At 37.0% G+C, this 21,385-nt stretch overlaps 1 protein-coding gene across 1 annotated transcript; it reads left to right on the forward strand.

The window, feature by feature from the left end:
• The first annotated feature begins 3,881 nt into the window (after positions 1 to 3,881).
• LOC308690093 (uncharacterized protein) lies at positions 3,882 to 20,206 on the forward strand. Its single transcript, XM_081364367.1, has 3 exons — positions 3,882 to 3,942; positions 5,519 to 5,684; positions 18,750 to 20,206. The coding sequence occupies exons 2-3, from the start codon at positions 5,594 to 5,596 to the stop codon at positions 20,123 to 20,125; spliced, it is 1,467 nt and encodes a 488-aa protein (XP_081220493.1). The 5' UTR covers positions 3,882 to 3,942; positions 5,519 to 5,593; the 3' UTR covers positions 20,126 to 20,206.
• The last annotated feature ends 1,179 nt before the right edge of the window (positions 20,207 to 21,385 follow it).

The following is a 21,385-nucleotide window of genomic DNA, read 5'->3' on the forward strand; positions in this document are numbered from 1 at the left end:
GCTTACCACAGCTATGCAGACGACACACAGATTTACTTAGCCCTATCGCCTAACAATTACAGCCCCATTGACTCCCTGTGCCAATGCATCGATGAAGTCAACAGTTGGATGTGTCAAAACTTTCTTCAGTTAAACAAAGACAAAACTGAAGTCATTGCGTTTGGAAACAAAGATGAAGTTCTCAAGGTGAATGCATACCTTCACTCTAGGGGTCAAACAACTAAACATCAAGTCAGGAATCTTGGTGTGACACTAGAGTCAGACCTTAGTTTCAGTAGTCATGTCAAAGCAATAACTAAATCAGCATACTATCATCTGAAAAATATTGCAAGAATTAGATGCTTTGTTTCCAGACAAGACTTAGAGAAACTTGTTCATGCTTTCATCACCAGCAGGGTGGATTATTGTAATGGACTCCTCACTGGCCTTCCCAAAAAGACCATAAGACAGTTGCAGCTCATACAGAACGCTGCCGCCAGGATTCTGAGCAGAACCAGAAAATATGAACATATCACACCAGTCCTCAGGTCTTTACACTGGCTCCCAGTTAAATTTAGGATTGATTTTAAAGTATTATTACTGGTATATAAATCATTCAATGGCCTAGGACCTCAATAGATTGCAGATATGCTCACTGAATATAGACCCAACAGATCACTCAGATCACTAGGATCATATCAAATACCAAGGGTTCACTCAAAGCATGGTGAGTCCGCTTTTAGCTATTATGACAGCCGCAGCTGGAACCAGCTTCCAGAGGAGATCAGATGTGCTCCTACAGTAGTCACTTTCAAATCCAGACTCAAAACACATCTGTTTAACTATGCATTTAATGAATGAGCACTGTTCGTCCGACTGTTTGTACTGTACTGTACTGTATTTTATTTTTTATTTTTCTAAACTGTTTTAATTATTCTTATTTCTTTTTATTATTTTAATTTCTTCTATGTAAAGCACTTTGAATTGCCATTGTGTATGAAATGTGCTATATAAATAAACTTGCCTTGCCTTGCCTTGCCTAGAAGGTGTGAAGGGATAGGGTCTAGAGGGCAGGTGGTAGGATGACTGGAGAGGAGAAGTTTAGATACTTCTGCCTCGGTTAGCGGAGAGAAGGAGGAGAGAGGGTTATTGGCTGTGGAAGGGGTCGGTCTGGGTTCCTGTGTGTGTGGAGCAGAGAACTGACTGCTGATAGTTGTTATTTTGTTGGTGAAGAAGTTAGCAAAATCGTCAGCAGTTAAAGAGGAGGTGGGTGGAGGTGGACAGAGGAGAGAGTTGAATGTCTTGAAGAGTGATCGTGTGTTGGAGGAGCTGTTGATCTTGTTGTGAAAATATGAAGATTTTGCGGCATGAACATCAACAGAAAAGGAAGAGAGGCAAGACTGATACATACTCAGGTCAGATGTGTCTTTTGATTTGCGCCATTTCCTCTCTGCTGCCCTGAGTTCGGTCCAGTGTTCACAAAGAACCTCAGATAACCAGGGGTTAGAGGGAATAGCGAGTGCAGGCCTGGAGGAGAGAGGGCAGATATTGTCTAGAGAAGAAGTTAGAGTGGAGCATAAGGTATCCGTTGCATAGAGAGTTTTAAAGTCTGTTTAAATCCAACCACTCCTGTGACAGATTTAAGTTACACTTTCCACGTTCCGTGACCGACAGAGGAGCATCTTGGCGGCAGGAATTTAAAGGGATAGTTCACCCAAAAGTGAAAATGCTGTCATCATTTACTCTTCCTCAAGTTGTTCCAAACCTGTATGACTTCTGCTGAGCACAAAAGAAGATATTTTGAAGAAAGTCGGTAACCAAACGACTGATGGACCCCATTGACTTCCATAGTAGGAAAAAAAAATACTATGGAAGTCAATGGGGACCAGCAACTGTTTAATTACCAACCTTCTTTAAAATATCTTATTTTGTGTTCAGCAGAAGAAAGAAAGTCATACAGGTTTGGAACAACTTGAGGAAGAGAAAATGATGACAGCATTTCATTTTTGGGTGAACTATCCCTTTAAATCTGTCTTTCTGAATTAATGACTTAATTATCTCAGAATTATGAGATAATTTTTCATAAATAAAAAGTTTTTATTCTGTTTTTCTGAATTAACGAGTTAATTATCTCAGAATTATGAGATAATTAAGTCATTAATTCAGAAAAACAGCAAATAAATTTAAATAAAAAATTATCTCATTATTCTGAGATAATTAACTCGTTAATTCAGAAAAACAGAATAACAACTTTTTATTTATGAAAAATTATCTCATAATTCTGAGATAATTAAGTCATTAATTCAGAAAAACAGAGCAAATATTTTTACAGTGCTATGCATAAGTTTAGACACCCATACTGAAGTTGACTAAAAAGAGTAATAAAAAATCATCTTTTGGAAACTGAACTTAATGCCTTAATTAAAAAGATTAGGAAAAATCCAACCTTTAAGGACACCAATTTTCTTTGTGAATGAATAATGTATCGTAAATAAATAAATGTTCTTCCTTAAAATACAGGGTACATAAGTTTGGACACCCCTATGTTAAATTCCCATAGAGGCAGGCAGATTTTTATTTTTAAGTATTTTGTTTTATTTTGTTTTTAGGATACTATGCATCCTGATAAAGTTCCCTTGGCCTTTGGAATTAAAATAGCCCCACATCATCACATAGCCTTCATCATACCTAGAGATTGGCATGGTTTTATTTCAGTTAGCCTAAAAGCTAGTTTGATTTGCATTGAGAGATGATCTTATGGAAAGTACCCCATGCCAATCTCTAGGTATGGTGAAGGCTATGTGATGATGTGGGGCTATTTTAATTCCAAAGGCCAAGGGAACTTTATCAGGATGCATAGTATCCTAAAAACAAAATAAAACAAAATACTTAAAAATAAAAATCTGCCTGCCTCTATGGGAATTTAACATAGGGGTGTCCAAACTTATGCACCCTGTATTTTAAGGAAGAACATTTATTTATTTACGATACATTATTCATTCACAAAGAAAATTGGTGTCCTTAAAGGTTGGATTTTTCTTTTTTTTTTTTAATTAAGGCATTAAGTTCAGTTTCCAAAAGATGATTTTTTATTCCTCTTTTTAGTCAACTTTAGCATGGGTGTCTAAACTTATGCATAGCACTGTATTTCAAGAAAACATTATCTCATAATTTTGAGATAATTAAGTCATTAATTCAGAAAAACAGAGCAAAAACTTTTTATTCATGAAAAATTATCTCGTAATTCTGAGATAATTAACTTGTTAATTCAGAAAAACAGAGTAGATTTTTTTTTCTCAAGTGAATGCAATACGCTTCCGTAGTTGTCTAATTTAACTATTTGTGACTTGTGTTTTAAATATATGTTTCCTGCACTTTAGGCATTATGCACACATTTGTTCCCCACCATGTGAATTGATTTTGACTTATTTCGTTTTTTTATTTATTAGAAAGATATATTCTGTTCTAATTGAATCCTGTCAATTAATTATTTTATTGTTTTTTTGAGCATCGCTGTTGCACTGTACTTAGGCAATTTAGCCGATTTAATTTAATTTGCCAACATGTGAAATGCAAATCCTGTCTGCAGTGTGGCCTTTTTGCAGTTATTTGTTTGTTTTATTGTTTCAAAAATGTTTATACATTTTGTTCTATATTGTGTGATGTTCTGTACATCGTGGCTTTAGAATGTGGCAGCAAATTTAATTAATTTATTTTTGTTAATTATTTCTTATTACTTTTTTTATTTGTAGTACTGTATGTTTTAAAATCATACATTTGGAGAAAAAATGTTAATCATTGTCATGTAACAGGGGCAGACAATAGGAATGCAAATAACGTATATATTTTACATTTTACATTTCAGACAGCAGCATTTGAACAGGACTTTTATTTTGTTTAGGCGATATGACGTCATAGGAACGCGCCACTCTGCTGCGTCTGTTGTGATTTGGCTAAAGAAAGGTTGGTGTTTTAAGGCATTTATTGTGGTTATCAGTGCAATCTTCAATCAATTGTATGTTTTTTTTCACACGCGATGTAAAGTAAATTATGTATTATTGAATGTAACATTAAACGGCTTTATCTAACAATAATGAACGTTATTTAGTGAGTGAAACACATCCAAACAAGTTACAAAAAAGGTGCATCTCATTTCGCTCCCTATATCGTGAATCAGCCTATGACCAATTTAAACATGAATTCGGCCACGGGTAAGTAGCGACAGGGAACTGATCTTTTCGAAACGCCGCAAGAATTTAATCAATTACTTCGTAAAGTGATTCAGTGATTCAAAGCGCTCGAATCACCTCACGCCGACGAGACTGCTGATCAAAACAGAGTTTGCTACGAAATCACAAACATCATGTGCTATGACAACTTTTATATATTACTATTAAATATAACCTACAAATGTAAAGCATAAATTACTAATCATGAAGTGTCTCTATAACTTGTTCTTTGATTAATTTATATTCTTAATTTTGTGTTGTTTTGGCTGATAAGGGCATTTAAAGTCAGCGCGAAATATTAACAAACCCTATTCGGTATTTTTTTCTCACGTGGTCACTAAAAAAATTGTCACATGATTGTCTGCTGTAAATAAAATAACATATGCTTGAAATAAGAATAAGTTCGTATTTAAGTTATACATTTATTATAACATGTAGGCTAACATAATATACCATTTAATTATAACAGAATAAGTTATTTTTTTTTTTAACTTGGCCCATGACATGCTAGTTGAAATGGTTTTCTGTATTGCATTTTATCTTGGATGGATGGATGGTATTTTAAAAATGTGGAAAATATAAAATATATGAGGTAAATATAAAGCTGTTTTAAAAAAACAACAAAAACAAATAGGCTATATATATATATATATATATATATATATATATATATATATATGTATATGTGTGTGTGTGTGTGTGTGTGTGTAAAGCTGCTTGGTTTATTTTTGATGTATATAATATAATTGTATTGCAAATATTGCTGCCACATTATCGACCCATTTCAAATGTTTACGTGCTTATTTTCTCTTTCTCCAAAAGCGCTTCTCCCCCTTAAAGGGTTATTTCACCCAAAAATGAAAATTCTGTCATTAATTACCCTCATGTCGTTCCAAACCCTTAAGACCTCTTTGTTCATCTTCGGAACACATATGAAGATATTTTCTGGGCCTTGAAAGTTGCAATGACATTGCTGTCAATGGAGGGACAGAAAGCTCTCAGATTTCATTTAAAATATCTTCCATTTGTGTTCCGAAGATGAACGAAGGTCTTACGGGTTTGGAGCGACATGAGGGTGAGTAATTACTGACAGAATCTTCTTTTTTGGGTGAAATAACCCTTTAACAGTTTTAATAAGAATAGGAAAAACAACTTCCGTTTCATGTCAACTTTAAGTCCATTAACTCTCACTCTGACTGACTCTTACCAGTGTGCTGAACTTTTGAACGAGAGCTGATTGAGACACACACAGATATTTAGTTTGAATTTATTTTTCTTTCTGTTAATTATTCTCATCTCAATCATGACAGTGTCCAAACACACAGGAAAACTCCTGGTGAATCCACGTGAGATCCTGGCGACTGAGATCCACGTGACACACTATTATGAAGATGGCGTTTATTAAAGAAGAGATTGAAGAAATAAAGATTGAAGAAACATTCAGAGTGAAACAAGAAGAAACTGAGGAACAAACAGGTTGGTTTTCATTCTCAAAGCTGAACTCAGTCCTTATTAAAATGTCTGCACACCAGAGATGCGCGGATCAGCTCCAACGTCACCCGAATCCACAGCCAAAAACATCATCCATCCACCACAATAATGTTCTCTGATTTAGATATCCACACCCGATGGTCAAATTACAATTATTCTTATGTGTTAAGTGGGTGATAAATGGATGATCGCCTTCAAAAGCAGACTCGGCTACGCTAGAGCTGATGCGCACATCTCTAATGGTAACATAATACACTGAGGAATGCTGCTTTTAAATTAACATTTATTTAAAACAATTTATTTGACAATTTAATTTTCTCAATAGCATAAACACAGGCTTTACTCCATTTAAACGTAAACTGGAATGTCACTGTTTCTGTCACTGCGACTTCTCAAACACACACACACACGCACACTTCACAGCCGTGGCATAATACATACTCAGCACTTGATTCATCCTCGTTAATCACTTTGCTAAATCGCTCCCACGCGGTACTTTTCTTTTCTTTTTTTATTATCTCTCTGACCTGTTTTGCCTCCATTTCTGCTTAAAAAAGCGGACCCGCACGGCTCTCGTAGCGCATCTTAACGAGAGTGCAAATTAGTGCCTGTCTGCCTGATGGAAAAAGTATATTTTAAACATGCTCATAATTTTAGAGAATGTAGTTAATATTTACATTATTAATGATTTATCACAGGGCTATTCAATTAGCTTCATTCGAGGGCCGGATTATTAAATCGAAATGTTGAGGAGGGCCGGTGTGTTTAGCTTATTTATTGACACATTATTTATTACTTATTGAAACATAACATAACAGTATCAATAAATAAGCTAAAGTAAACCTAAAAAAGTATTGTATTTACTTGGAAATGTGGAACCCAACAGTATGCAGACTTATGAGTCTTTAATAAATAACTTATTGACAGCTATGTACAAAAATATGAATTATACAAGATCATAGATGTTGGTAAGAATTATTTTATTTATAATTATTATAGGCTTTAAATGAAAATATTCTGACAGTGAGATAACCACAGGTAAAACCATGCATGGCTACTCACTCACTACCAATGTATAACAAAATGCCTAAACACAGGTTACAGTTTTTTTCAGTCGCTAACAAGCGTTTGTCCAATCAGTGTTCACATTTTCAAAACTCTAAACACAATTAGCACAACATCGGTCTTTTGTGGCCATACCATTCACACATTTCTTGTCGTTTTCACACAATATGCAGTCAGTGAACACATTTCCATAATGCTTACATTTTCTTAACAGACAAGCTATACCTCCCAACAAAATTATGGATTGTTTTTGTAGTATTTACAAATGTTAACACACAACATCCCACAATAGCAAAAACAATATTCCAAACCTTAGATACAGTATGGACTGCATTTATTTATTTACCATTTACATTAACTTTTACCATTTTTGTAAATTTCATGATTTTAGCAAAATGTGATTTTGATTGCTAGCAAAATGTGTTGCTTTTGAACAATGTCATGAAGAAACAAGCTTTTTGAGTCCATATGCATCTTCCTGGAGTAATGATGCTGAAAATTCAGCTTTTCATCACAGGAATAAATTACATTTTACACAATTTATTACATGACATACATATTTTTAAACAGAAATCAGTTATTTCAAATTGTACTAATATTTCACAATATGAAAGTTTATAAAAACCTCTGCTTCTGCAATGATATCAGTTCAAAAACAATATATCAGTGAGAGTCAAGGAGCTACAACGACAATATGTCCAGGTATAGTGTACTGTATATTCAATTCAATGTCCAGTTCTATAAGCTTTGCACTTTGCAAGTAGGTAACCTACACAGTAATAGGTTACAGTACAGTATGGTATACAGTAATGACATGATTTACATAAACTTTGTTTTGAGAGTTATGGAATTGGAGGCCAGCCAGGCCCCTCATGAATTCATATACATATAGATGAGGCAGGATTCAATCTGGCCAAAAGGCGTCGACCTGGACGAAATGTAATGTGAAGGTGGAAGGTTTATGACCATCAGCCACATGACCAGATGTCCCTCCTTGAAGCCATGGATGCTGGCTCCAAGGGTGGATCCGACATACCAAGCAGTTTTATCCCAGGTGCATCGCCTTGGATGATATCAGATGTGATCTTGATGAAAACATGTGGCCTAACCCTAAAGATCGCAGAGATTAGATACAGTAATTTTGTGTCGGGTTTTGTTTTTGTTCAGAATGCTCTTGTGTGTTTCATGGATATTTTGTTCACTGTAAGCAATACTGTAAAACTTTTTCTGTTCTATCAAACCGTGTTTCTACTGTACCTCCTGTAGTAAACAGTAAAGGAATAAAAACTGATTTGCTTTTTACTGGAATGCTTATGAATGTGAACAGTACTGTACATGTGGACAGTTCCCAACCAAGAATTTAGTGTAAAACGGTGAATTGCACGTTTTGCATGCAAATACCTGTAAAACTGAAACATAAAAGTCTATGCAGTTTTAGTAATGTCAACAATAACCAGTATTTTGAAACCTGGTGTACTTTGATTGAGTGCATGTACCTTGTGAAGTGAAAACAAGTGTTATTCTTTGACAGAAAAATTTAATTTTGAGTCAGATTTCCAGTGTTTTGGTAAAGTTAGTGTGTGCAGAGAAACATGTGTTCTGTTTTGAAATGAAGAGTTAGTATATATTTAACTAAATGTGTTTTTGAGAAGACAATTAACCATTTGGCCAATTGTGTTTTGTAGGTGTGAGTCTGTGTTAAGAGTTTAGAAAAAGTATCTGAAGTATGGGTAAGCGCTTGTTAGCGATTGAAAAAAACTGTAAAACTATACACAAAATGAATTGTATATCCTCTACCCACCTAATTAATCTACTGCAATATAAATTACTATAAGATAGTTCTCAGTATAAATATTCCACATTTCTGCCCAAACCATAGTAAATTACTACAGTACATTCATGGTAAATGTTTGTAAAGGTGGTGATTAGGAGATTTAAAGTCTTTTAACTTGGTTCATGGCACAATGTTTCTGCTGTTTTCCTCATCAGTCGTGTTGGTAATGTTGAGGCTGTTTCATCTGATTTAAAACTAGTTAAATCATTGAGTGATTTGTGGTCTGTAACAGAGGTGTGTCGAATTGAACCACTTCTTACTGGATAATGCTGTTTAATAATAGTGTCCAGAACCGGGAGTAAACGCAACTCCTTTAAGCTTATGTTCCGTTATCCACTGGGCGGTGCTGCGCAGTTCAAAGTAAACTAAACTGCAAGTTGAACTGAAACTAAACTGAAAACAGCGCTATTTGTTCTATATTTGTTGTTACTGACTGAGAAACAGCTTCAGATGATTCAGTGACAGAGCGGTCCAAATTAATCTGAATCATTTCAGACCATTATGCAAATGCAGTTGGCCAACTCATGGAAAGGAAATAATTGAACCAAAGATCGAACAAAAGATTCACACCATTCACAAATGATTGGTATCGCTGGTTCAGTCGACAGAAATACGAGACACATAATAACTGCTGAAATATTTGGACTGAAAACTTTTCTCAGGTTAGTCAGAGCGCTCATGGTACGCACAGTGCATATAGACAAGCAACTGCTCGTGCCACTATGGCCACTCGCATATCTAACCAAATGTAGCCACACCACCAGGAAAAGAGGCGAAGGGCCACCAATTGAATAGCCTGGATTTATCATATCCACCCGAAAACCACCCGCGATTAATCAATGTTATTTTTATTACTTGACCTGCCCAATCCGCGGATTATCTGCAGCGCCCCCGCGGTCTGCGCATCGCTACTGCACACCTACACTGCTCCAGCATTCTCTTCGTTCAGAGTCTCTGGTATCTCCTGGTTTTCACCCCTCTGTGTTTTCGTCCCTCATGTGACATGGTCTCTTTTGACACCACTGGTGAGGACGACATTACCAATGAGGACGTCATGTTAACTGTGGCCTCTGACTCGGGTTATTGGGACACCTTTTCACCTCCGGAACAGCCAGTGAGGAACAGGATGGATAGTACATTTTTCCCATTATTCCAAGAAGATACACAAGATCTGGCAGTCCTGGCTCTCCCCATGCTTGGTCCAATCCCATGCTGCGGGATCACATCCCCTCTCTTCTGTCGACGGAGCCTACCGCTTGGGTTACACCAAACCCACCTGTGCCTGACTGCTTGTGGGTGGAAGTCGTCGCTATCGCTTTCCTCTAAGCCATGCTGCGCTATCGCCCACATTACTGAGAAGCGTACATGGCAGCTGGTCAGGCAGCATCTGCCATTCATACTATGGAGGTGTTTCAGGTGAAGATGTGCCAGGCCTGGGATGAGAGGTCCTGAGACTTTCAGAAAATAGACCACAGACCTGGCACGTATTGGTCACTCTATGGGCAGTCTGGTGGTCCTTCAGCATCACTTAAGCCTGACACTGACGGAGGCGAGGGACTCGGACAAGGTGCATTTACTGGACGAGCCCATAAGCCCCATGGCCTCTTTTGTGACGCTGTGGGTTCCTTCTCAGAGAAGTTACTTAAAGGCACAGAAGCAGTCTATGGCTCTGAGCCATTTCCTGCCTAATTTTTACTGGCGCGATGCAATCAGGCTTCAGTATTTGAGGAAGGAGGGGATACCCCATAGTGTTAGCACACAATGTCCTGTTCCCTCCTCTCAGGGAAATGAGGTTACAAGAGAAACCAGAGAATTTCTTTGTGACAATGAGTGGTGGGGTAAAAAATCGATTCGCGATATTTTGCGCACGCAATTATATGGATACAGTAGCGCAAAGTATTGCAATATTTAATTATAAAATTATCTGTTTTACTTTCGGGTTATAGGGCTGTGACGGTGGCAGTTTTTTACCACCGCGGTGGTAATGGACCAACTACCGGCGGTGGTGCGGTGGTTGAGGGGTTTTGAAATAAAAAAATTTAGTGTTTATTTGAGCAAAAAGTGTTTATTTGAGCAATTCCGTCAAAGAAACAACACACTTAAGCATTGAAATAAATATCAGTAAATATTGGCAAATGAAATAATATAATAAAGCTAAATCTATAAAAAAAAAAAAAAAAGAAGACGCGTGATACAGCCTACCGCTCTGCGCTTTGAAAGGGATGTGGGACACGAGCAGGAGAGACCATTGATCTCTTTTCTGATATCTTCATGTTTTCTACTTGATGTAAATGGTCTGAAGAGTGAATTTTATCCTCCACAAGGGCAAGACATTTAGGCTATGTTTGATATTGCGCTGCCAGAGAAAGCGAAACTAAAATCACCCGCTTGTGTGAAACGCGCTTTACAAATAAACTTGACATGACGTGTGTTAAAAAGGAAAAAGAATTTGACGTACAAGGAAAAATGTAGGCTATCTATCCTATAGCGTTATACTTAACCACAGTAAAGCATACGAATATAATAGGCCTAATTAAAAGCGAACCAAGGAAGAAACGTTTATAATCCCCTTAGAAAATGGGTGAGACGTGAGTTTCAAGAGATTCCATGCAGGGATGAGTCACGATTTTTGTTTATATTTTATTACTTTATTTAATTATAGAATATCGAATAGGTTGTGCGATTATTCTCTAAAATAAAAACTCCATGTTTTCGGCGCTGATGCAGTGGTGACGGCACCACCGCTGGTAGTTGGTCATGTAACCAGAGAGTGACGCTGCCAATAACGCACATAACCGCTGTCACAAACAACCGGCAAAGTAATGATTATGAATGTGTCAAATATAGCAAGGATACATTTTAATTGTTTATTAATAAACTAGTGTTTTCTGTGTCAGTGTCGGCTGCAAAGATGAAGTTGACGATGCTGACTCGTCATCTTCGCAGTGAACGCGCCTACATAGAGAAATGCACACTTCATACGGATTACATAAGCATATGCTAGTCGGTTTATTTTCGTTTTGAATGGTTTAGTTTAAAAGTAGACAATTCAAGCTTTCTATATGGAATAACTAATGGAATGTTGTTAAATTCGCTGATAATCGGGTGACCAGATCGAAACCCAGAATTCAAAGCCAACAAAGCTTAAATTTATGGGCTCACGCACAACTCTCTCATTCATCATGAATCCAAACGTTTCCATGGTTGCGATGTAACATTTAATTGCTAACCTATTTTTTCTTTTGTAAACAAAGCTTTGTGCTTCACTCGTGTCATAATATTCACGTAAAACAGCATTCACATACAAAAAAATGTGTTTTGGCAGACCACCGCCGGTGCTACTCAGCCATGGTGGTGCGGTTGTCAAGTTTACCGGCGCAGCCCTATTACTCTATTATGTCTGCTTTATGTTACTCTATTGTATTTAACAATATTTAACAATGTATTTATATTAAGAGATAGAGAGAATTACGTCCTGGCCTGTAATAAGGTCTGTCCTGAATGTTCAAGGACAAAGTTTTTGCACTACCCTTCTAAGTTTTTGCACTTCAGTTAATGTGTAGAAAATGTGAACATTATCTAGAATTAAATGTGACATTTGAAGTGAGTTGAGCAGTCTTATTTTCCTAATTTTTTGTAATGCCTTTGAATAATATGGGGGACATGAATCGCAATACATCGCAGAATCGAATCGCAATACTTGCTGTATCGCAATATGTTAAGAATCGCAATAATATTGAATCGTGGCCCAAATATCGCAATACTATCGAATCGTCACATTTTTGCCAATTCCCACCCCTAACAATGAGCAGTTCTCCACATGTTGAGATCATATGACCAGACAAATACTAATGCTGCCTTCAGTGTCACCTGAGAAGATCCTACTTCCAACGTTATTACATGTCACTCATCAAATTAGGAAAAATAATACCGAAGTAGCCTAAATAAAACAATTATTTTGTGTAACATTAAACCCAGTATCCATCTCTGAATTGAATACAATGAAAACCATTAATTTCTATCACTTAATAATGCAACCATATCTAACAAAAACATTTATTTAGCATAAAGCGAACCATAAAATGTGAGTGATCAACTTTACATTTGTTGTCTGTAAGTAACTTTTCTTCTAATCCTCAAAAGTGTTTGCTGTATCAGGAAGTACCAACATTTAAAGGAAATAAGATTGAAAAACATTGCTATCCAATCATGAAAAGACCAGGTGTAAATGCCCTGAAATGCATTTGAGATGGATTTAAATCTAATCACTTAAACCACTACAGGAGGTGATTTGAGACGCATTGTAAATGCATCTGGTTTTTGAAGCAACCTATGTAAATTTTACTCCTCCCAAAATGGTAATAAAATAAACACAAGACTGTGTTATACAAGCTCTCTGTAGCCAGATATGACCACGTTACTGCAAAAAGCATTGCCACACAATAAACCTGGATAAGTTGAATTTACTAAAAAAATGGAGGTAGATAACTTGAGTGAATGAATTGATTACTTGAGTGTATTAAACGTAAAAATTTCAGCCCTTTTAACATCAGTGGCCTGTTGCACAAAGCCGGTTTCAGTTTCTACCAAGGTAAGTTCAAGATGAGCTTGAACAAACTCTGTTTTTTGTTTTTTTTGGGCTCAAGAAGGTGGATTAGTTTTCATTGCATGGTTTCATTGCTATGGTAACTTGCGTTATACAGCTAACCTGCTCCAGAGCAGGTTCTATTCTGTGTTAGGGGCCTTTCACACAGGATGCGGTATGCACGGCGCTTGCCACTGGGTTTAGCGTTGCCCTTCAGATACAACGCAAAAAAAACTGTTTACACACATTGCCTACCTACAAGTTACCTGACTGTTAAAACACAACTATTTTTAATGTAAATCTGTCTGTCTATGAGACGATCGTTCATACCATATGATGTCTTAATATAACTTACCCTCAAATTAAAGCTGAAAGTCTGCAGTTAAAGCACATCTTGTTTGTTTCATTTCAAATCCATTGTGGTGGTGTATAGAGCCAAAAAGATTAGAATTGTCGATGTCCCAATATTTATGGACCTGACTGTATATATACATTGAGGAAAATAAGTATTTGAACACCCTGCTATTTTGCAAGTTCTCCCACTTAGAAATCATGGAGGGGTCTGAAATTGTCATGGTAGGATGCATATCCACTGTGAGAGACATAATCTAAAAAAATAATCCAGAAATCACAATGTATGATTTTTTTAACTATTTATTTGTATGATACAGCTGCAAATAAGTATTTGAACACCTGAGAAAATCAATGTTAATATTTGGTACAGTAGCCTTCGTTTGCAATTACAGAGGTCAAACGTTTCCTGTAGTTTTTCACCAGGTTTGCACACACTGCAGGAGGGATTTTGGCCCACTCCTCCACACAGATCTTCTCTAGATCAGTCAGATTTCTGGGTTGTCGCTGAGAAACACGGAGTTTGAGCTCCCTCCAAAGATTCTCTATTGGGTTTAGGTCTGGAGACTGGCTAGGCCACGCCAGAACCTTGATATGCTTCTTACAGAGCCACTCCTTGGTTATCCTGGCTGTGTGCTTCGGGTCATTAAGACCCAGCCTCGACCCATCTTCAATGCTCTAACTGAGGGAAGGAGGTTGTTTCCCAAAATCTCGCAATACATGGCCCCGGTCATCATCTCCTTAATACAGTGCAGTCGCCCTGTCCCATGTGCAGAAAAACACCCCCAAAGCATGATGCTACCACCCCCATGCTTCACAGTAGGGATGGTGTTCTTGGGATGGTACTCATCATTCTTCTTCCTCCAAACACGTTTAGTGGAATTATGACCAAAAAGTTCTATTTTGGTCTCATCTGACCACATGACTTTCTCCCATGACTCCTCTGGATCATCCAAATGGTCATTGGCAAACTTAAGACGGGCTTGACATGTGCTGGTTTAACCCTAAGAGGTCGGAGATCACGCCGGCGTGATCTGCTCGCTTTTTTCCTTATGAGTTGAATTGAGACCCGAAATACTCTTTTGACTTTGATTTTACAAAACAAGTTTCATACATCAATCGATTCTGTTAAATGTGTATTATTTTTGTGTATACTCACAATAAAAACAAAGTGTTGTGCTTTTTGCCAAATAAAGAAAAATAAACACGAGGCGAGTTCTGCCTTCTCTCTGCCAGTGTAGTCCATTCTGAAACGCGTCCGAAAATGAACAATAACTCAGCGAATACTTAGTCAAACAGGCATACAGTCACATGGGCATGAAGCTTGAATTCTCTTCTTTTTAATGAAGTAATTTATATAAAAAACAAATATTCTCATCTTGTGAAATCTGTATTAAAAGAGAGCGATTCCAGTCGAGCTACTTACATCTGATTCAGATGTAATGTGACTCCGCCCACGGAGAGCGCAAGCTATTCAAACGCAAATGACTGAGGCAATCCACGCAATCCTGTGAACGCCCCCATATCAGCTCGAGAAAACAAGTTTATTCAGATCATTACTTGTTTACACCGTCTTGCAGCTGTGAGGAATAATAATGGAAAATGTCCCCCAGAAGTGCGGGTATATCGAGGAGCGAGCTGAGGAATACTAGTAAGTTTTTTCCTTCTCACGTGAATTTCTTCACGTGGGTTTCTGTTTATGAATGAATGAACGGCAGAGATGCGCGCTGTTTACCACAGCTGGCAAAGACAGTTTAAATTTAAATCGCGTGTGTGTGTGAATGAATGATGATGTTTCAGCAAGCTGTATTGCTATACTGAGATGAGTAAAAATCGACTGAAATATGCTGAAATAAAATGTAGGCTATTTGTATAAGCAACGTATTAAACTGCAAATTAACAATATGCCCTAATATTTCATGAAAACAACGTTACAGTCAGGCGAAATATGAAAGTAATGAATACATAGATAAAATGTAGGCCTATAATCTTTTTTTTTTTTTTACAAAGAAAGAGTACACTTGAAATATTGTTGAAATTGTAATATTGTTGTAATTGTAACCTTTTTAATAAAATGGCAAAACATATTTACAAGGTAGATGTAAGCAAAATCTTAAATGGTCAATATAAGTCTTCTTCTAAATATCCTTTGTCCTTGCATTGTGGCTCAGCCAGTTTCACACCTGAATGAATGGCTAATTATGCAGAGTCATTATGCAGAGTGGGTGTTCTAAGTTGTAAACCACTCCTCGTTCACGCCTCCTCACATATTGGCTTTCCAAGCAAAACCTGTTTTACATCAATTTAAATCAATGTATTGTTTTATGTGAACGATAAAGCAAGACTATTTTCACATAATTTTGAAGAAAAAACACTAGGCGAGGACATCCATTATTCAAAAGTCTTATTGACACATATTTACTATGTGTTTTGTGGCCTTATTTCAGAAATTTTATTTTTTATTTTTTTCAATAACCATGCATAAACATTATTCTCTCAAAAATGAAAACATGTACATACACGTGGCTCACATATTATGGTAGCCCTGTTTGTGCTTTATAGAGTGAATTTACACCTTTGCCATTAATATGTTTATAAGCAACTGAAAAAAGCACAAATGTCAGGGCATGTCAGAACATCTCAAGGGCCCCAAAAACAGCCCAGACCCCAGAGGGTTAAGCAGGGGAACCTTCTGTGCCATGCATGATTTCAAACCATGACGTCTTAGTGTATTACCAACAGTAACCTTGGAAACGGTGGTCCCAGCTCTTTTCAGGTCATTGACCAGCTCCTCCCGTGTAGTTCTGGGCTGATTTCTCACCTTTCTTAGGATCATTGAGACCCCACGAGGTGAGATCTTGCATGGAGCCCCAGTCCGAGGGAGATTGACAGTCATGTTTAGCTTCTTCCATTTTCTAATGATTGCTCCAACAGTGGACATTTTTCACCATGCTGCTTGGCAATTTCCCCGTAGCCCTTTCCAGCCTTGTGGAGGTGTACAATTTTGTCTCTAGTGTCTTTGGACAGCTCTTTGGTCTTGGCCATGTTAGTAGTTGGATTCTTACTGATTGTATGGGGTGGACAGGTGTCTTTATGCAGCTAACGACCTCAAACAGGTGCATCTAATTTAGGATAATAAATGGAGGGGAGGTGGACATTTTAAAGGCAGACTAACAGGTCTTTGAGGGTCAGAATTCTAGCTGATAGACAGGTGTTCAAATACTTATTTGCAGCTGTATCATACAAATAAATAGTTAAAAAATCATATATTGTGATTTCTGGATTTTTTTTTTTTAGATTATGTCTCTCACAGTGGACATGCACCTACGATGACAATTTCAGACCCCTCCATGATTTCCAAGTGGGAGAACTTGCAAAATAGCAGGGTGTTCAAATACTTATTTTCCTCACTGTATATGTGCATATACTCTGAGAGTATGTGTATACAGTGCCCTCCACAATTATTGAACCCCCTGGTAAATATGATCAAAATTGTCTGTAAAAAATAAATCTGCATCGATTATCCTTGTGATCTTTCATTCAAAAAATGTGCAAAATTCTAACCTTTCATTGAAGTAAAAGAATTGAAAGTGGGGGGAAAATCACATTATGAAATAAATGTTTTTCTCCAAAACACGTTGGCCACAATTATTGAAACCCTTTTATTAAATACTTTTTGCGATCTCCTTTTGCCAAGATAACAGCTCTGAGTCTTCTCCTATAATGCCTGATGAGTTTGGAGAATAACTGACAAGAGATCAGAGACCATTCCTCCACACAGAATCTCTCCAGATCCTTCAGATTCCCAGATCCATGTTGGTGCTTCTCCTCTTCAGTTCAGCCCACTCATCAGGTCAGGGGACTGAGACGGTCATGGCAGAAGCTTCATTTTGTGTTCCGCAACAAATTTTTGTTTTGATTTTGATGTTTGTTTTGGATCGTTGTCCTGATGGAAGATCCAACCACGGCATATGATAAGATTTCTAGCAGAAGGCGTCAGGTTTTGATTTTTTATCTGTTGATATTTGATAGAATCCACAATGCCATGTATCTGAACAAGAAGTCCAGGACCTCCAGCAGAAAAATATGCCCACAACATTAAAGATCCAATGGTATATTAAATTGTACACATGGGGTACTTTTTATCCTTGTGTTCACCAAACCCATCTAGTGTGTTTGCTGCCAAAAAGCTCTGTTTTAGTCTCATCTGACCACAGAACCCTGTGTTGTTTGAAGATCCAGTCGTGTCTGACAATTAAATTTGCTGGAATTTGTTTTTGGATGAGCGAGGAGGTTTTTTTTTAAACCCTCCCAAACAACATGTGGGGATGTAGGGGTTGTTTGATAATTTTTTTTTTAGGCTTTCTGACCCTTAGACTCAACTAATCTCTGCAATTCTCCATCTGTGATCCTTGGAGAGTCTTTGGCCACTCAAACTTTCATACTCGCCGTGCATTAAGACAGTATAGACACACGTCCTTTTCCTGGCAGATTCATAACATCTTTAGTTGGTTATAACTTCTTAACTATTGCCCTGATGGTCAAAATGGGGATTTTCAATTCTTTAGCTATTGTCTTACAGCCTCTTTCTAGTTTGTGATGCTCAACAATCTTTTGCTACGCATCAGAACTGTATTCTGTGGTTTTACTCATTGTGATGGATGATTAAGGGGATTTGGCCTTTGTGTTTCCTCATATTTAAACTCCTGTGAAACACGAAGTCATAGCTGGACAGTTTCATTTTCCTAGTCACCCTGGTGTACTAAAAAAGGTAAATATTAATGGGAATATACTTCAGAGATATTTTACTCGTAAAAAAATCTAGGGGTTTCAATAATTGTGGCCAACGTGTTTTGGAGAAAAACATTTATTTCATAATGTGATTTCCCCCCACTTTCAATTATTTTACTTCAATGAAAGGTTAGAATTTTGCACATTTTTTTAAATGAAAGATCACAAGGATAATCGATGCAGATTTATTTTTTACAGCCAATTTTGATCATATTTACCAGGGGGTTCAATAATTGTGGAGGGCACTATATATATATATATATATATATATATATATATATATATATATATATATATATATATATATATAATTATTTTATTTTTTTTGTTAGATATTTGTTGTTGGTTTTAAAACTTTACATGTCTACATGTTGAGATGTTTGTTGCTTTTTGCCATTAAAATTTGTCTCTTTTTTTACCTTAGACCTGATGGCATTGGAAGAAGAGAGTCAAGAACTGACTGAAAAGGAAGAGAAAAATCAGAATGAGAAACATCATGATTTCATAACTGGAGAAAAATCTTTTACTTGCTCACAAACTAAAAAGACTTTGTCACAAAAAGGAGCTCAAAAGACAAGAGCTAGAAGTAATTTCACCTGCAAACAATGTGGAAAGAGTTTCACTCAAAACGAAAGCCTTAAAAGCCACATAAGAGTTCACACTGGAGAGAAGCCTTTCTCCTGCCAACAGTGTGGAAAAAGTTTCACTCAAAAAGGAAACCTGAAATTCCATATGAAAATTCACTCGAGAGAGAGTCAATTCACCTGCCAACACTGTGGAAAAAGTTACACTCAAAAAGGAAGCCTTAAAGTCCACATGAGAATTCACACTGGAGAGTATCCTTTCACCTGCCCACAGTGTGGGAAAAGTTTCACTCAAAAAGGAAGCCTTAAAAGCCACATGAGAAGTCACACTGGAGAGAGGCCTTTCACATGCCCTCAATGTGGAAAGGGTTTTAAACATAAACCAACCCTTACTGCCCACATGAGAATTCACACTGGAGAAAAGCCTTTTACCTGCACTCAGTGTGGTAAGAGTTTTACACATAAACCAACTCTTAGTGCCCACATGAGAATTCACACTGGAGAGAAGCCGTTTGTATGCAGTCAGTGTGGAAAAAGTTTCAGATTTACAGTAATTCTGAATGAGCACATGAGGATTCACTCAAGAGAGCACTGTTTTAAATGTCATCGTTGTGGAAGTAGTTTCACAGACAGGAAACAACTTACAAATCATGTAAAAATTCACATCGGCGAGAAGCCTTTCATGTGCGATCACTGTGGAAGGAGTTTCACACTTAAAGGAAACCTTAAGATTCACATGAGAGTTCACACTGGAGAGAAGCCTTACACCTGCCCTCAGTGTGGAAAGAGTTTTACGATTAAAGGAAACCTTGAGGTTCACATGAGAATTCACACTGGAGAGAAGCCTTACAAGTGTCAGCTGTGTGCAAAGAGTTTCACATATCAAAGAGACTTGAAATGTCATTTACAAACTCATTTTGGAAAGAAGTTACAATGGTCTGAGTATGATAAGAGGTTAACAAAAAGGAGCAATTTAAGAAATCACCTGCTCATTCACTCAGGAGGAAGGCATTTTAATTGTGATCAGTGTAAAAAAACATTTCTTTTGCCATCACACTTAAAGATACATATGAAAAGTCATGCAGCTGTGAGACGCTATTCTTGTTTTTATTGTGGAAAGCGTTTTAAATGGCTCAGCAATTTAAAATGGCACCAGAAAATATGTATCTGTGTGAAATCGAAGCTACGTTCGCGTCCTATAATTTCCATTGTATAGAAGTTGTCACTCATATATTTGATTCAGTATAACTTTGATATCAGTGTATTGAATAAATACATCTGTATGGCTTTCTGATAGTATTCAGACCCATTTCCTTATGCTAAAATGCATTACATTTTTTTTCTCTCATTTTTAACCATTACCATTCAAAACCCATTGACAAGTATTTAGACCCTTAACTTTGTTGAAGCACCTTTCTGCAGCCATTACAGCCTCAAGTCTTTTTTTTGTGTATGATTTATAAAGCTTTACACAGCTGGATTATCTGCCATCTTTCCATCTTTAGATCCTATCGAGATCTGTCAGTTTGGATGTGGACTTTAAGTGAACAGCCATTTTTAGGTTTATCCACAGATGTTCAATTGACCTATAGCTAAGCCACGCCCCAAACGCGATGAGCCAATCACAGTGCGCATAGCTAACCCAATACACTCGGACATTCTCTGCTTCCACGTCCATTGAAATGCATTGCAGTTAGTCAGTTTTCATTCATTTTTATAAATTTTTTCTTGTCATTTTAAGTTTAAAATGGTCAAACGGTGTGCATAGGGTACATGCAACTCCGACACTAGGTATCCCGAGAGGCTGGGCGATGGTGTGTATTTTTTACCCTTTCCCAAGCCACATCTCAACCGAGATAAGTGTCTGCTCTGGATTAAGTTATGCGGTAGACCACAACACCAACGAAACGTGGATAAATTAAACAAGGATGCTTTAGCAGAAGAAAAATCTAGCTATGCTAATACGGAGCTTTAAGCTAGGTGTAGATTAAAAAAAAAAGAAGCTAGTAGCAATTACCATAGCATATTTTACAAGTCACGTCAAGTTAGATTAATAAATTGAAAGTAATAATACATTAATAAATTGAAAGTAAATCACGCTTCTTACCCTGCAGTTGTAATGCAAAGTTGAGATTTTCTCAGGTAAAAGCTTTAACTTAAAAACACTAAGTGACCGTTACAGAGTGCATGAACAATGCTGATCCTCTATTTTGTTGTCTGAGATAGTGATGGCAACAGACATATCCCTGCATTTAACTCATAATCAAACTATCCCAAAATGTATGTATTCCTGTGTTGTATGTTTGTCCCTATATTATACTAACCTAGTTATGATTCTTTAGTTATGTTAGGGTAACTTTAAATGCTGATATCCAGGTTTATGAATGACTGTTTTAAATGATTGCATACCCCCTGTTTTGTATTGAAATGATCCTCTCTTTATGCCTTAATTAATGGAGTAGAGTACATTACTGTA

Source organism: Scardinius erythrophthalmus (assembly GCF_964197995.2).
Source record: "Scardinius erythrophthalmus genome assembly, chromosome: 4".
In the NCBI taxonomy this organism is placed as follows: domain Eukaryota; kingdom Metazoa; phylum Chordata; class Actinopteri; order Cypriniformes; family Leuciscidae; genus Scardinius; species Scardinius erythrophthalmus.

Coding starts and splice junctions, on each gene's coding strand:
- LOC308690093 (XM_081364367.1), top strand. CDS start 5,594: ATGAAGATGGCGTTTATTAAAGAAGAGATTGAAGAAATAAAGATTGAA. Junction 5,685..18,749: donor AGAAACTGAGGAACAAACAG/GTTGGTTTTCAT, acceptor TTTTTACCTTAG/ACCTGATGGCATTGGAAGAA.